General features: G+C 37.8%; 3 protein-coding genes across 4 annotated transcripts in view; 2 read left to right on the top strand and 1 right to left on the bottom strand.

Moving 5' to 3' along the window:
• The window catches only part of LOC105831718 (acetylcholine receptor subunit alpha-like 1), a 210,755-nt gene that overhangs the window by 7,995 nt on the left and 187,028 nt on the right, over positions 1-15,732 (bottom strand). The gene's annotated exons all lie outside the window — the stretch shown is intronic.
• Positions 12-11,080, top strand: LOC105832831. Its single transcript, XM_012674111.3, has 4 exons — positions 12-1,212; positions 7,347-7,504; positions 8,174-8,281; positions 8,342-11,080. Exons 1-4 carry the CDS (start codon positions 1,099-1,101, stop codon positions 8,448-8,450), a joined length of 489 nt encoding a protein of 162 aa, XP_012529565.1. The 5' UTR covers positions 12-1,098; the 3' UTR covers positions 8,451-11,080.
• Positions 12,930-14,856, top strand: LOC105832830 (the record flags this gene model as incomplete). The annotated part of the gene is made up of 4 exons (XM_012674110.3): positions 12,930-13,130; positions 13,753-13,925; positions 14,375-14,491; positions 14,719-14,856. Coding segments are annotated over 4 exons (621 nt in total), but the record flags the coding sequence as incomplete, so codon positions are not given.

Here is a 15,732-nt window from a genome sequence, read left to right as displayed (position 1 = left end):
ATAATATTTATTATTATTTTAAACTTCAGAAAACGCTTTTGGTTAATCTGCTATATTTTACGGAGCTATACATTATACAGCTCATAAGCGAAGAAAAAGGATTCTATTGATTCTTTTAGTCGAGAAACTCGCGCAGAGAATTGTCACGTTTAGTTACGCCTGAGTTGAATTAAGCACAATCGTCGTATTTCTTGAATTTACCGTTAACCGCGTTTCTACTAATTGGCACGAGAAACGGCGGAAGATAAAGAGGGTAGTCAAGACAGAGGACCGATTCAAGGCGGAGAAAGTGCCATTTTCATTCGATCTGTAGAAACGACCGTTCGTTCGGTCCTTAAAAGTTTCCGATGGAATTACTTTAAACAATAAGAATAATAATACGTAATAATTTCTCGAATGCTATAAGCAGTCAGGAAAAATTGTATCTTTTAAAAGAACACAATTTTTGGTGAGCTTTTTTCTCCTTCTTCTCTATCTCTGCCTTTTCAGAGTGATCGTGCGTTCATCATATCAACGATATTGAAATAGAGATTTAAGAAGAGAAACGAAAGTAATGAGCTAAGCGAGTCACATCCCTCGGGTTATTTGTTGCTCGAAGAGCAAACGTTACGCAACGAGTAGTCGTGGAATAATTGATTGGTGCTTTCGGGACGTAAAAGCGTGGCGCACTTGTCGGTACCGTTCGAACGGGAATAACTTTCGCAGTTATGCTCGGGATTAAGCGACCGGTATATCTCGTGGAATTAACGCTAACCGCGCTTCTCATAATTGGCAACGAAACAGCCGGGAACGAGCACGAAAGTCGGAAACGGGAAGGAAGGGGAAGCCACCGCGGAGAGGTACCTCCGGTCTCACGTTGTACGAGTGATTGCTCGTAGTGGTTGCTACAAACGTCGGTGGATTCTTGCGTAAAACGTGATCAGTCGGAGATTCTCTCCCTCCCTCCTTCTCTCTCTCTTTCTCTCTCTCTCTCTCTCTCTGTCTTTCTCTTTCTATTTCCCTCCCTCTCTCCGCAAAACTCGGAACAGATTTTACAATAACGTTGTCCTCTTAAATATCTTTTGGGATCCCGCGGATCTTTTCTTGACGACGTTTATTATGCGCCCGCGGTTTTGGTGCAGTGTTTGCCTCATTCTCTTCACGACAGCGGAACTTACGCATTCCGGAAGACCAGTCAGGTCCCTGGCTTTCCGTAAAGGCAGCACCTTTTTCGTAAGTGCCATATGATACTAATTAAAAGTATCGTTCAATCATATATTTTTATTTGGTTTTGAATTCGTCGTGAAAAAATTATATATAGGAGAATGAAAAAGATTTCAATTTTTTTTTCGTAATTTTTGTGTGATAATCAAGTGAGTGGCTTTTATTCAGCTTTGAAATATGAATATCTATATAAAATATGTAAGATAAATTTTTTTATTTTTGTGAAAATATAAAAGAGAGACAATTGGATAATTCTCTGGAACATTTAATAGAAATTCACTAAAATTGAAGCAATAGTGAAGAAGCGGCATTGATATTAATAGCAACGTAAACTGCCTGAAGCCAGTTTGCATCGTAAAACGCTTGGTACGAAAAAGTTAACAAATGTTAAATTGACGATTCATCAAATTTTGACGGCGGGAACACGATCGATTTAGCAATTTTCCACGTTACTGCAATTTCAGAACAAACTATAGCGCAAAAATTATGACGAAAATGCCGTCAAAAATGTGTGATGGACGTTATCTATCTTGAAGAAGAGTCGAGCATTAAAAACAACATGGTAAATATTGGAGCAATCTGCATAAAGTAACGTAATTGATTCAACATTTAGGATAGAGAGTTTACCTTTAAGTTATTTTTTTTTCATCTGCAAATGAACATCAAAAATTTTAATTGAATATTTCAGATACCCCCAGGTATTATTATCGGGTTTAATTTTTTATCGGTAACAAATTAATTTATCATAAGTCTCTTTAGAACATACTGCAAAAAGTGAGATTTTCATAAATTGTTTGTGAACATATCGAATTCAAATATTACAATTAGAAATATTATAATTAAATATTATAATTGAATTAAAATATTATAAAATATAAAGAATTATTTAATACGCTAATATTTATTTCATTAATAATAATTAATTTAAAAAATACGGATATAAAAATAAAACTTAATTTTAAGGCTTAAATTTATTATTACATAATTGATACATTTTTATTCCTATAAATTATGTTTTATTATTATTATCAATTTTACATTAGTATTATTTATTATAATAAAAATTGTTTTTGGTATAATTCAAGGAAACTTGATAGATTTTATAAAAAGATATATTGATTCAATTTTTGTTATAATTGCAAATATGTATATGTAATGAATGTAAAATATTCGGAAACTTTTTTAATGAAAATATAAAAATGTTAAATTGCACGATTACGTTATTTTCAGCTACATAAAATAATTAAAAATTGACATCGATTGTACTTGATTTTATAAAGTGTTGTTAGCACACACAAAACAATATGTAATCTGTGAAAATGTTTTCTTTATTACTTGTTTCTCATTTATTTCACGTTTTTGTCATAAAATCGATGCACATTCAGCAACTCTCTCCCTATAAGTCGCGGCTCTTCAAGTGTAGCGACTTCATGACATGTAAATTATTCAACTAAGCATCAGAGCAATAGGTAAAAGATTAGACTAAACACACACACGTGCTCACGTATACGTCGGTATAGATGGTCAAAGATCGTAATGTTCTCACAGAGCATTCCGCAAATGATTGCTCTGCTTTGGCCTTCTACGAGTTAAATTGAAATTCTGCCACGCGTAGAATGGATGTTTCTATGCGTTTGGAACGCATGCAGCATCGATGAAAAATATCACTGCTGTAAAATGTATATCGCGTAAAAATTGTTAACGATCACGAATTTCATTGCGAGCAATGCCATCGGGAATATTTTGCATCCGCGACGCGCGGCGAAATCTGGGCGACAAATACGCGTACCATTCTCGATTAATTACATTCTCATTACGCAGAGAATGTATCGTACGTGAGAAATTCGTGGAATTTTTTTCACGAGAATTCCGTGCGCATCTCGTAATTCGCTCGTCGGATATTCAGTTTTTCTGCCATTTTGAAATCGTTCCCTCGCCCACGAACAGTCCGCTTCGTGATACTCCAATATTCAAATGCTGGAAAAGGCTGCCGTGCTTTTTTTCACCTTTTACGAAACAGCTGCGCGCGCGATACGGTATGTTATGAAAACACCTTCTTCCCTCCTCTTCCGCACCTTTCTTCTGTAATTTATACGATTTCGCGTCCAGGTTTGTCGAACACATAACGCGGATATATATCTTATCTTTTTGAAGCTGTGTGCCTGTTACATGACGCCTCTGAGACTAAAGTTGTGCATTGAACCTCGTAATATAGGTTTATTTTTGACAGCTGCAGATATAAGCAGCAGTTTTCGAAACTTTTCACGCTGACGTGCTCTCTGCTACGTATTCCCGTATGAATTCTTCTCGTATTGAAAGTTGAGATAGGCACGGAATTTATTTCTTGTTAATACGAAAAGAAGAGAAGCACGAGACATACGTTGCCATACACACACGTAAAGAAAGAAGAAATCTATAATTACGTCATGGAAACTCTGTTTCAAACTGACCGTCCCTTCAATTAGGTCTTATAAATCAGTCGTAATGTAATTTTGATCAAATTGAATTTTGATCCACGCATTCCGGATACCGCTTTCCAGAAATCTTTTTTCGCCATTTCGTGTTCCCTGTATAACTAAATCATTTATATCGCGATAGCCAAAATCTATATGGTTCTCAATTCCATAAAAACTGTTCAAGTATAGCGATTGAATTTTTAAGTGAGGTAATGCAATTTAAGAGCCATTGTAACCTTCTCTTATTCACAGTAGCGTTTGGAAAAAGCGCAGGCAGATAGTAATAAATTTCGAGAATAAATTTTGCCAAGACCGATTATTACATGGTGTGGAATGTAATGAATTGTGAAATATGTGTATCTATGTGTGTGTGTGTGTGTGCACGAACGTGTGCCGAGCGATATTAATGAAAATACGAATTAATCCTATCTCAGGCCGAAGGGAATATGGGATATGTAAAATAGATGGAAATCCATATACATTCATGAAAAAAAAAGAGCATCGCTCGCAATTTCGACGTATTAAAGGGATGCGCGCACGCAAATGGCAAATGGATCCGCCGTTCAGGCTGATCGTAAAAAGCCGTAAGAATCAATGTATAACATCCCCCGTATCATCCCCATGCCGGCGCACAGGCGGCACTGTTTATGCAGCCGCCGGCGCGCCGTCGCCGCCGCCGCCGCCACCGCTGCAACGCGAGAGGGTGAATTTATGCGCCACGAGACCGGCTCTAATGTAAACCGATCGAGAAGCTGCCCGTATTTTCGCTTTAAAAGGCACGAAGTCGCGGATGGCGGGCACATTTTGAAACACGATGTAGCGCGAGGCATTAATACGGGATGAAGCTATACGCTTCTCTCTCCCGACGTAAGTACGTACACCAGGTGCCACAAATGCCTTAGCACACGGAGTCGCATCAATTTTTGGTGTACTCGGAGTGTCGTGTTAGGACCGATGCGTCATAGCTGGGTTAGTTTATTCGGAGAAGACATTATTGCATTATGCGAAGCAGTTGAATCTGGCAACCCGACAACTAATGCTTGACATTATCGTTAAGATAAATTAAAACATAAATTAAAACAATAACGGCTTTTTCATGAAATTAAATCAAATAGTAGTTCTAAATTTAAACTGGATTTAATTCGGATACTTATTTAATTTCGCTCAGAGGCTATACACTTTTGAATTTAAATTAAATGCTTATATTTTGCAGATTGCATAAATTACAAAGTTATATTGCAATCAATTGCCAATGAATGTGTAGTTTTCAGTTTGTGACAAATAAGATTGAGACACGTTCATAATCATTTATTATTAACATAGTTGATTAGATAATTAAAAATGACAAATTTCTAACATTATAGATTATAACTAAAATCCTTAAGGTTAAAACACACTTATATTCATGTCATTTTATTGTTTAAATTATCTTTATCTCGTGTTTTAAATATTTTATTTAAAAAATAAACAATGTATATACTATAATTTCGCAATTCTTTTTCTCCAAGAAAGCAGCAGGTGTCTCTAAGAGCATTTGAACTAACCTGTACGACAAAAGAATTATGCAACTTGTAATGATCCAGCGCACTTACAACGAAGTACACAACAGTATCGATGATACGCGTCATGTTTACCGTGTACATTATCCGACATACAGGACAGGGAGCAGAGCTTAGAATCAATATGCATGAATCAACGTTGTCTCGTTATATCCCATCTACATACATCATCATACATATAAGAGAACATACATATTTATAAGATTATTTTAATCGTCGTTTCGTTATGCGTATCACTCTAATTAATCGTTTTTGAAATGACGCTTCTTTTTATGAGAAAATTATACGTAAACTTAAATTTATTGGCTGTTTTATTTCAATTTTTCTATAAGAAAAAATTGAGACTTTTTTGAACTCATTTGTGTGCACAAAGTTTATCATTATAAATACATCGATACGATTCGTTACTTTTTCAATATAGTTGAAACTCAAATCGCTGCTATTTTTTATGCATCAACATTTCATCTTTTAAACCGTTGAAAGATTTATCTTCGAAAATTCCCGTGAACAAAGGAAAATGCGCAAAATTACGTTCTGAGCTTTTTATCTTCCTTCCCGCAAGCATTTTGCACGCGTTTTGAACGCAGCCGGAAAATTATGCAACGGATCCAGTGCACATACATACTTCGTCTTGGCGGTCTGGCGAGCTGCGCATAAATCCAATTGCCTTATCGTATTTTCGGCCGCTAAGAAACAGGGACGGTTACAACGCGGTAAGGTGGTAGGACACTGATAAACGGCTTGCCAGATCCAGACGACACCATCCTTCTGTCGCATTTACACCGAGAGCAATACCCAGGCGATTCGCACGGTTAATAGGCACTGCGAAACCGGCATGTTTCTACCTCGCCATTCTATGCGCGGTAGTTTCTTGCAAAGAGGAAAACAGGAGTCAAGCGCTGCAATTCAGACGTGAAATGGACGCATCAGTAGATAATGTAATAATGCAGCATTACTGTTGAGTCTAATTAGATAATCCATATTTCTTTAATCTATCAATTTCAATCATTCATTCTAATAAAATTGTAAAATAATAAAATTTACTAATAATGATATTTTTTACTTGTTATAATATTAATAAAAATACATTTCGATAACTGACCAAATTGACTTATACTACTAGTATCTATAAATTTTTTGTATTATTTTTATCCTGAATTTATTTTTGTAAAGTTGCACCTGCATATTATGAAACATTGTATAAAACTTTATATAAACTGCTAATTTTAAGTATTTAATATCATTGGAAGAATAAATGTAAAAACAATGTTACGCGGCGTGTCCTTACGTTATAATAAAATTTATCAAGTCGCTAACGAGTTCTCAAATATTTTTTATACAAACAACGTTGCACGAATCGCTCTCCGAGAACTTTGTTTGCGAAAGATCGACGGCGCGGAAGAATCTCGCAGTATTGCTCACGCCGATAATGAGGGAATAACTCGGGGAAAATCGCGGCGCGAAGACGCAATTTTACGATAAGTGTCTCGTTATTTATGGGTGAACATAAAGATTGAATCACACAGAGAGAGAAAAGTCCCGCGACGGAGGGTGGAAAATAATATGTTACTTACGTGGCGCGAGATAGTCGGGGGTAACGCGCGAACCTGTTTCCAGTTAGATAGCGGAATGATTCGCAACAGTAATTTGGATAAGACGAGGAATCGTCGACGTGGGGGGAATTGAACGGCCGATCGGAAATTCGCAAAGTTCCCTCGTGAAGATTACGGCGATTTCATACGCGCCCACGATCCTTTGATACGAACTTATGATTTCGGATTCCAGGAAAGTTGCACGTAAAATTTCACGCGATTTTGCGTCCCATCCTCCTCGATCCTGTTCTCGAAGGAGAATTCTCTTTGCATACACGGAATCCAGAATCTGTCTAAAATTATTTCGCTCACGCTCACACATAATTGAACGGCTGAAGTCATGAAAGATCAGGATCTAAACCATGACTGCGAAGACTGTGACTTTAGCAAGCTTTAGCAACTAAACAACTTCATACAGTATTAATTATAAATTGATTGATAAAAATGTTAAACATTAATTTGAGGATTTTTCTATTCGGCTTTTGTTTGTTGAGACTAAATTAAATCTGGAATTTTAAATGAATGATTTTTCACAGTGGAGGTTAAACTACAAGATAAATTCTCTACCCTACACGACAATCTTCGCGCAAGCGGCCGGCTTTAAAGCGGCGTGGGAACTGCCAACTACCGGTGGGCTTCGCAACGTCCGGTCCCTTCCAGACATCCACAAATGCGCCGAACTCGTGTACGAAAGGTAATAAATACTGCAATAGTTGCACTGCATAATGCAGAAACGACAACGATTGTGAGGAAATGGGAAGGTTGGCGGCAGAACGTCGAGGGAAGCAAACGTAAAAGATGGCAGGGGGTGGTTTAGTGCTGGCTGGCCAGTTGGAACCAAAATGGTGCGGGTGAATTTCTGGCTGGCTGACCGAAGACATCACTAAAATCAAACGACCAACGGTGCAGTGCTGTCGGCACCGGGATTTCCACAGTTTTTGGCTGCAGTTTCGTGGACCATAGTTTGTCAGCTTTTTATGTCGAAATCGACTTATGCATGCAGCTGTTTAACGCAACTTTCGGGCAACAGGAGCAATTAGAATAATTAAAACTGGAGTAAATGCAACTTCACAATCATTTCTGATATTGATATGAATTGATTTCAATAATATTATGACTTTAATTATTCTATTAATTGATTTTATGACGATTATCAGAAATTTCTTATTAATTCATTAAATTATTTTTTCAAATATTATTAAACAATATGAAAGAAGAGTTTAACATTTATCTTAATATCATATATTGACTATGATTTATTAATTAGTTCTATTTTATTTTTAGTTATATCTTTTAATTAGGTCTATTTTATTTTTATAACTTTACACTTATTAAATTTAATCAATTGTGGTAAATGTTTCAGTCATGGCTTCGATGGTCGTTCTTGCTTGCTAAAAAATATCTGCCAGGGATTAGAATACGTGAGACGGAAAGACGGTGTTATAGGAAAGATATTGAAGCTCCTCGCGGGGTGAGTGCCGGAATATTAATACTAGTTACATACCCGTATGTTAATTGCTGTTGCTTTCAGGTCGTATATTAATAATGGTACTTGGCACGAAGATCCGCTGTTCTGTGAACATCATACTATGAATTGCCCTTTGCAATTAGTCGGGTTTAATAGTTTTACCGAGAACTAACACTGGAGTATTCCAGAGAGCGAGTTGCAGAGTAATTATTTGTTTATTTAAGGCAAAATATGTAGTAAGCGCATACGGTATAACATCGCTTCATTACATTAATAAAAATAGTAATTTTTACAAGTTATATTCTACGTGTATTGTTAATTAATGAAAAAGCTCAAACCGCCATTTTTCGATATGGCAAAGAAACTAATTATTACAAATGTTGAAAGTTATTAATTACAATATCGTAAATAAATATGTTAAGAATAGAACGATATTATTGGAAAATGAAGTAAAAATATAGTTACATTTAGCGTAATCTGAAAAATATCGTATCAACGATTTGAAAGTTAGCAATCTTTGTAGCAAATTTTATTTTTCATATTGGAATCACGTTACAAAACGAACGTTACAAAAATGCTCGAGGACCTAGCTCTCTCCCACGATGGTACCTACAGTTATCACTAGATGACATTATGAGAAATGACAGCGGCTAATGAAACATTTGTCATGCAGCAAAACCGCACTCGAATTATTACGGGAAACCAGACGTGGCAAGTAGTAAAATATGATGATACGTCAGCTGACTAAATGTAGTAAAAATACACGTTTAGCTAAAAGGCCAGGAAGGAGAATGCTCAGAAGTGAAACGTGAAATTACAAAAAATAAACGAAAGGATATTTCTGAGCGTTATATACAGCTCCAGGCATTATTAATTTGTCCTTGTAATGACACTAAAAAATTTCTCGTTTTGTGCATTATTATTCTCTCTCTCTCTCTCTCTCTCTCTCTCTCTCTCTCTCTCTCTCTCTCTCTTTCGTCTCCGCTTGTCACATCCTGCGGCAGCACGATTATAATTGCTACTCGGGGGTTGCGCTATTCCGGTCCCAACGAAAAGCATTAATTTGAACTATCACGCGACTATCTAGCAATTAAAAAAATCCTCTTGCACTTTGTGTGCGCTATTTGCCAGTGCAAACATTATTCAGGAGTCAAGCTACATTCGCTGTCACTACAATTACACTAATGAGACAAACTCACAGTATCTAACTCTATAATGTAATAGAATACTCATACTCAGACATATGTAATGATAAAAATGATTTAAAAGGTGCAAGTCTTCAAGTTAATGTCAATATTTTTTAAATTTAGTTCTGCCGGTTAGTGATCTTACCACGCTTTAAAATAATCCTAAATTAATATCTTGATTTAATGTGCGACTGACATATGACTCCGATAATGCTTTATTCGTATTTTTATGCCTCGTGTAATTACGCAAAAAATGTTCCGTTTAAAATACACATCTTTGTTGCATTGCTTTTATGAAATTGTGTAGTAACAAGAGAAGACCTTTTTCTCTCTTTCTGTAAATGCATATTTTTAATTGCCGTGCATTGTTGCCCGACGATAGGTCCCGCGACACAGTCTATTTCATTATAAACGAATACGGCGTTGTAATAAGACCGCTTTATTAGCACGTAAATGAATTCGCGATGTAATTATTTCGTGCTCGGCTCGTGGTAGGGCGCCGTATTGAAATAAGGACGTCAAAGGTGGGTCCATCGGCGCAAGTTTTAACGATCGACAATATGAATTGTTAATTTTGTGCATCGGGCTACCGACGCTTTTTATAGAACGGAATTCTTCGCTTTATTTTTCTCCCCGATAACTATTTTTGAGCATTAACGAGGGTAATTGAACGATACAGGTAATAGAAACATCGAAGTGCGCTGAAACTTTTATTATAAAACAATCAATTTCTAATGCGGATATAACTCCCTTGGGTGTGTCATATTATACTTCTATTTGTTTGTGTAACGGAATATTGGAAGAATCATGATAATTTTCTCAATGTACCAATTCTTTTTCACGCGACAACAACAGTGGAAAGTTGCCAGAGCCGCAGAGGTAACTCAAAAGGGATTTCGAAGGCGAATATATTCGCAGGAATATATATTCGCAAGTGGAAAGAAAGAGAAAAAAATTTGAGAATGATTCGCATAGATAATGTTGACATTACGGGATGAGACTCAGTTGCGTGCTACGATAAAATACTCCGTTGAGAGTATCATTGACAACGTTGGGGATCGATAAGCGGAGGAGGGGAAGATGGTAAAGGAATTTCCCCCTCGCGCTCCCTCCGCGGCAGTTTGCGTGCCACAATCGCGGTAACTTCTATTATGTATGTACGTTGCAAGTGTGCGTTTCCACGTTTATTCCCTGCGGGCCCGTCTCGTTCGCGCTCAGGCGTCCGTTGGGACCCGACGACCCCTCGATGTAAAATCAATTCGCGACGAGCGATAATCGCATGCAGAATGGCACACGCGATGATGCGTCAGGCCGCCCTCTTCTTCCTCGCGCTCTCTTAAATCGCAATTCTCGACTCCGCGCGTTCTCCCAACGGACGGCTGTCGCCGAGATTGTCGCACATTCCGGTGGAGAACGCGATATAATTGCGTCTGTCGGCTCCCGGTGGGCCGCGCGTTAACGAAAAGCATTAATTTAGAATGCGCCGCGGTTTTCTTGTTGGCCGCGCGCACAACTCCCGTATGCAATTAACGGACTGCTCGTACCGGCGTGCACCTTCGCCGCAATACAGGGCACAAGGGTAGCCGAAGAATTAAAAAAAAAAAAAAAAAAAAAAGAGGCCACAGCTTTGCAGTCAGGCCTGATCCACGGACGAGTGGATGGCATTATGTGCGCGGCGACGGGGTCGGGGTATAAAAAGATTCGGCCGCGATGAATATACGCGAGGGAGGCTCGTTGATGGCGGCAGCTCGCCAGAAATGACAAAGGACAGAAAGAGCATGATGGTGAAATAGACTGGAAAATTTCAAGCGGAATTAAATGATAGTCCCCCTTCTCTTCGTCCCATCTGCTATTTATCCCAATGTTTTACGTGTTTATCGTAAATTTACTCGCACGCTCCATTAATAATTGTATAAAAACATTATATTATGTAACTCTTATTAAAGAGAAATTAATTACAAATTTCTCATAATGTATTATTTACTTCTAATTTCCTATGTATTTTATAACGCGTACAAGATTAAGTATTTTCATTGTCACTGTTATCTTTATATTTTTCTTTAGTAATTATTTTTGTAATAAATCTAAAAGCTGTAAACTTAAAATTAACTTAATGAGGTAAGTTAGTTTCTTTGTTCTTTCTAACGATAATTCGTTCGATTATTTCAAAGCTTTCTTTCGCGGGAAGTTCAACATGTATCGTTCTTTTATCGGATTAAATATTCTAGTCCTTAATTAACGGAGCATTCAAGGAAAATTCAAGGAGTCTTCGGGAACTTTAAGAACGTAGACTAATTATTGACTTTTCTTCCACTCTCTTAATTGCGGACACAATTTGCGGAGTTGTTCGGCGCGAGGATTTGCGCGGTAACTCCGCATTATATTTGAGGAAAAAATTTCTCAACGGTGTACTCACGAAACAATATTATCGATTAGTAAACATAAATCGAAATGTAATTTGCTTTATAATTTTGTTAACAGTGATATATATATATATATATATATAATAATCCCTAATATATACACATGTAATTTTTATTAAATATTGTTTTATAAATTGTCTGTCTTTGCTATTCATAGATAATTTGGAATTTTGACCAGTTCAATTGCAATAATTTTTTTGAATGAATCAACGAAAAAATGTATATTGAATATGTCGATTTATATATTTGTCAAAAATGTATGTCTTCATAATTTTCTTACAGTTACTCGTGAAAATTATATCTATCTACTCTTCACTGTTGTGTACATTTCGCGGTTCAGTGCTTCGTTTCAAGGGTACTTATTGTTAGTACAAACGTTCTCATCCGCGTTTCTTTCCGGCAGTAATGCCATGTTTACGCTCATTGTAAATTTGCTCTCTCTCGTTAAGGCGCGAACCGTAAACGAAAGAAAAAAATGTGCTCCAGAAACTGCGCGCGGTCCGTGGCGCGTAATAACGGCTACAGCAAAGTTTCTGTACCTGTATCCCGCGAAACTGTATTTAAACGACAACATAAGAGTGACGTAAAACACGCCGTACAAATAAACGATAAATTGTTCCGTTTGACCAAGGAATCATTGGGATACGGTCGCGAAACGTTAAATCATGAAAGAGCACGATGTGTTCACCGTTATCGTTAACGAGAATCGCCTGCCGAATCTTCGTACTTGTCGTTCACCGATAGTATAACGACGGCCGTCTGTGATAAACCGCTAACGTTGGTCGATGGCGATACTTTGAATCTCATTAACTTAAGTCACGTGTGATATTTGTTATTAATTAACTTATAGTATACGAGAGCTTGGTTCGTCCGCATGGGGAACTTATTACTTTGCGATATCGGTTTTTCTAAGTTTACACGGCAGAACTTTATCGTGAAACTTTGTGTTTTCCCGTTGAAGAAACTCGTCTCGGGTTTCATTCGCAATTTCGTACTTTCGTGACTTCGATATTTCCCTTTTTCGTAGATGGTTACATATGATTCGAGGGAACGTTAACACTTTACCGTATAAAAGTTATGTCAGACTACCGACTTTCTTTTCTCGTCGGATGCTTGAATTGCTTGATTTTCTTTGCCGGCTCGACCGCTGTTCATGAAAACGCAACGGAAGTTGATGTCGCCCCCAGAATCTTGTCGCGGCCTAAGAGATATTTGATTTTTCCGCAGGGTAGTAATTTTCAGGTAAATATATATTTAAATAATGCTTGGAAAAGGACAGGTTTAACATGTATGCCTTTTCAATAATTCGAAGATTTTCTTGACGACTTTTATCATGATTTAGTAAATGTTTCTAATAAGTTTCTAAATATTTCTACAATATATACAGTATATTAATGTGAAACACTTGAAAATTAGAATTAGTATTTCAAGCGGCAATTTTCATTATTTTTACATGCACAAATGTCTAATTATAGATAAAATGTATATTACTATGTGTACAAAGTTTAAAATGAATCGTTTGCACAGTTTCCGAAAAAAATCACATAAAAGTAACCTTTTCCTAGTCCTCGAAACGATAATGTTCTCTTAAGAACGTTATCCCTACAATGTAAAACGTTCGTTAAGCCGTTTTAAGCACAATTGAATTCGAGGACTAGCAGAAAATCAAACAGCCATGTAAATTCGGCCAAGTGTTTCGCAAACGTTTTGTATACTTTCGAAATTGTATTGCTTCCCCCTAGATTTCGGGGTACACGGATAAAGTAGAAAAGTAAAGGCGCCGCCGCGCGTTTGCCGCGCCTGCAGTCTACGAAATTTACGCGGAAAACTGAATTTGCACGTGAATGTTCCGTGTATTTTCCAGTTAGTGTATTGTCTGACTATCGGAGCGTACGGCCGAGACGGTGATTTGGTACTGGGACTGACAGCTGCCTTAGCCTGGGAACTTCCGAATAAGGTCGACTCAAAGATATCGAATTTGCTTCACCGACGAAGTCGGAGCGTCGTGTATCCGAAAATGGAGGCTTTCTTGCAATCGTGAGTGTCGTGCCGTTATGCCGCATTTTTCAACCGGCTTTCCCTTCGATCTTTCAGCACGTATTCAGGCTGACGAGAGACAACGCCGCGGACTGAAATGGTTTCGGGGACATCAAAACGAGCGTTGATTGTAACTGCCGAGCTATTACGGATCAATTACGGAGATTTAAGTATCGAAACAGCGCGCGACAGGTTCACCGGTTAGAAAGGTGACTTAATTTTATAGCGAATGTAAATCGCGACATGGCTCGGATAATGCCCGCATTCTCGGCGCTTTACGTGGCTCGCGGTGCTCGGGTGTTACGCGTTACGAGAACGTAATTACTTTTAACTGCGACTGCGAAACGGGATTGTTTCGAGTGCGGTAATCGTTTTCGCGCGGGAGATGCGACCACCATAAACCGAGCCGCCGTCAAAGTTTATGCTTTTAAATTAAACTTCATCGGCAGCGCCGGCCTCGATGGCAGATCCTGCGTGATGAGGGCACTCTGCGAGGCGGGCCAGCGAGATTCCTCCCAAATAGGCACAGGATCCTTCGTCCAGGAGCTTCTCCACGCAATTTTCGCGTAAGCAAAGACCCAGATTTTTTTCGAAAGCTTTGAATTCGTTCTCTCTTTAAAACAAAAGGGGACGAAAGCCACTCTCCTTTCTTCAAATTTTAATTTTAGCCAGCCACTATTTTAATTATGAATTTAAACGCGTGAGTTCAATCGATTGGAGAACGAATCTTTGTAAATATTAAATCGAATTCGAAGAGATCCGCCATTCGGCGACTTGCGCACTCTGTTCGCAGATTGCCAAGGGACGGTGCCAGATTCGAGCGATCGGAGGACCGTGCTTACGATCGTGCATACGAGACGGGCGGGAACTGCGAACGCCTGTATCCCACGTGTCGGCACTCCATTTACGACGTGGACTTTTGATGCTGCGGCAGAAACTGCGACAGACTCTACATCTCGGCGTCCTCCGGAAAGCTGCGTCGCCCTGCAAAACCGCAGAATCTGATAAGAAACTTGCCGCGAAGTGCCGGCAAAGTTTTTCTGGCAGCCAGCCCAATCCACGGCGATTTTTCTGCCCGACGTTTCGGTGGCTTCGCGCGTTACTCCGCGACGTATTCGACTGACGACTGATAAAGTCGACTTGTTACGTCGCTGGTTTATCGGCATTACAAACATTTCAAACGCCGACCAAATGCGATTTCGTTGTTTCTTACTGAAAAAGAAGTGACGTAACTACGTGAGAGACAAGCTCGCACAATAGGCCGATCGTATAGAATTTGCACGCGAGTCTGTCATTTTAGAAAAGATTATTTTTGTTGTGTAAATAACTAAATGTGAATTAGGTATATGTTAACATTATTATTATTTTAGTTATCTATTCCGTATACATTTGCCGCTTATCAGTAATATGTAATAATAATAATAATACTTTGTTGCATATGTAGGAAATTAGGTTGATAAGTTAAATAATTACGAAAAAGCACAATATCCATATACAATTATGTATAAAGCCAATACGAAACATATATTAATAATTTATTTGCTCTCTTTAAAATATTCTCTTTAAAATATTGCATCCGCTAATCGAGTATGCAAGTGCACTGATTGCATTTTATTTTACTTTCGAGAGTTCCATGTATTTTCGAATTTATTATTTTAACACACAAAACATGTAGTTAAAAAATAACCGTATCTAATCAACCCGTTTCTGTGGTTGAATTGTTTAGTTTCCAAATAAACGTCAATATTAACGTACGCACCTAAATAAATAAACTACATTTGAATCAAATCTAACATCTCATTTGAGT

This window comes from Monomorium pharaonis, chromosome 6 (genome assembly GCF_013373865.1).
Source record: "Monomorium pharaonis isolate MP-MQ-018 chromosome 6, ASM1337386v2, whole genome shotgun sequence".
NCBI classification, from domain to species: Eukaryota; Metazoa; Arthropoda; class Insecta; order Hymenoptera; family Formicidae; genus Monomorium; species Monomorium pharaonis.
Note: the sequence above shows the minus strand (reverse complement) of the source record. Positions and strands in the feature narration are given on the sequence as shown.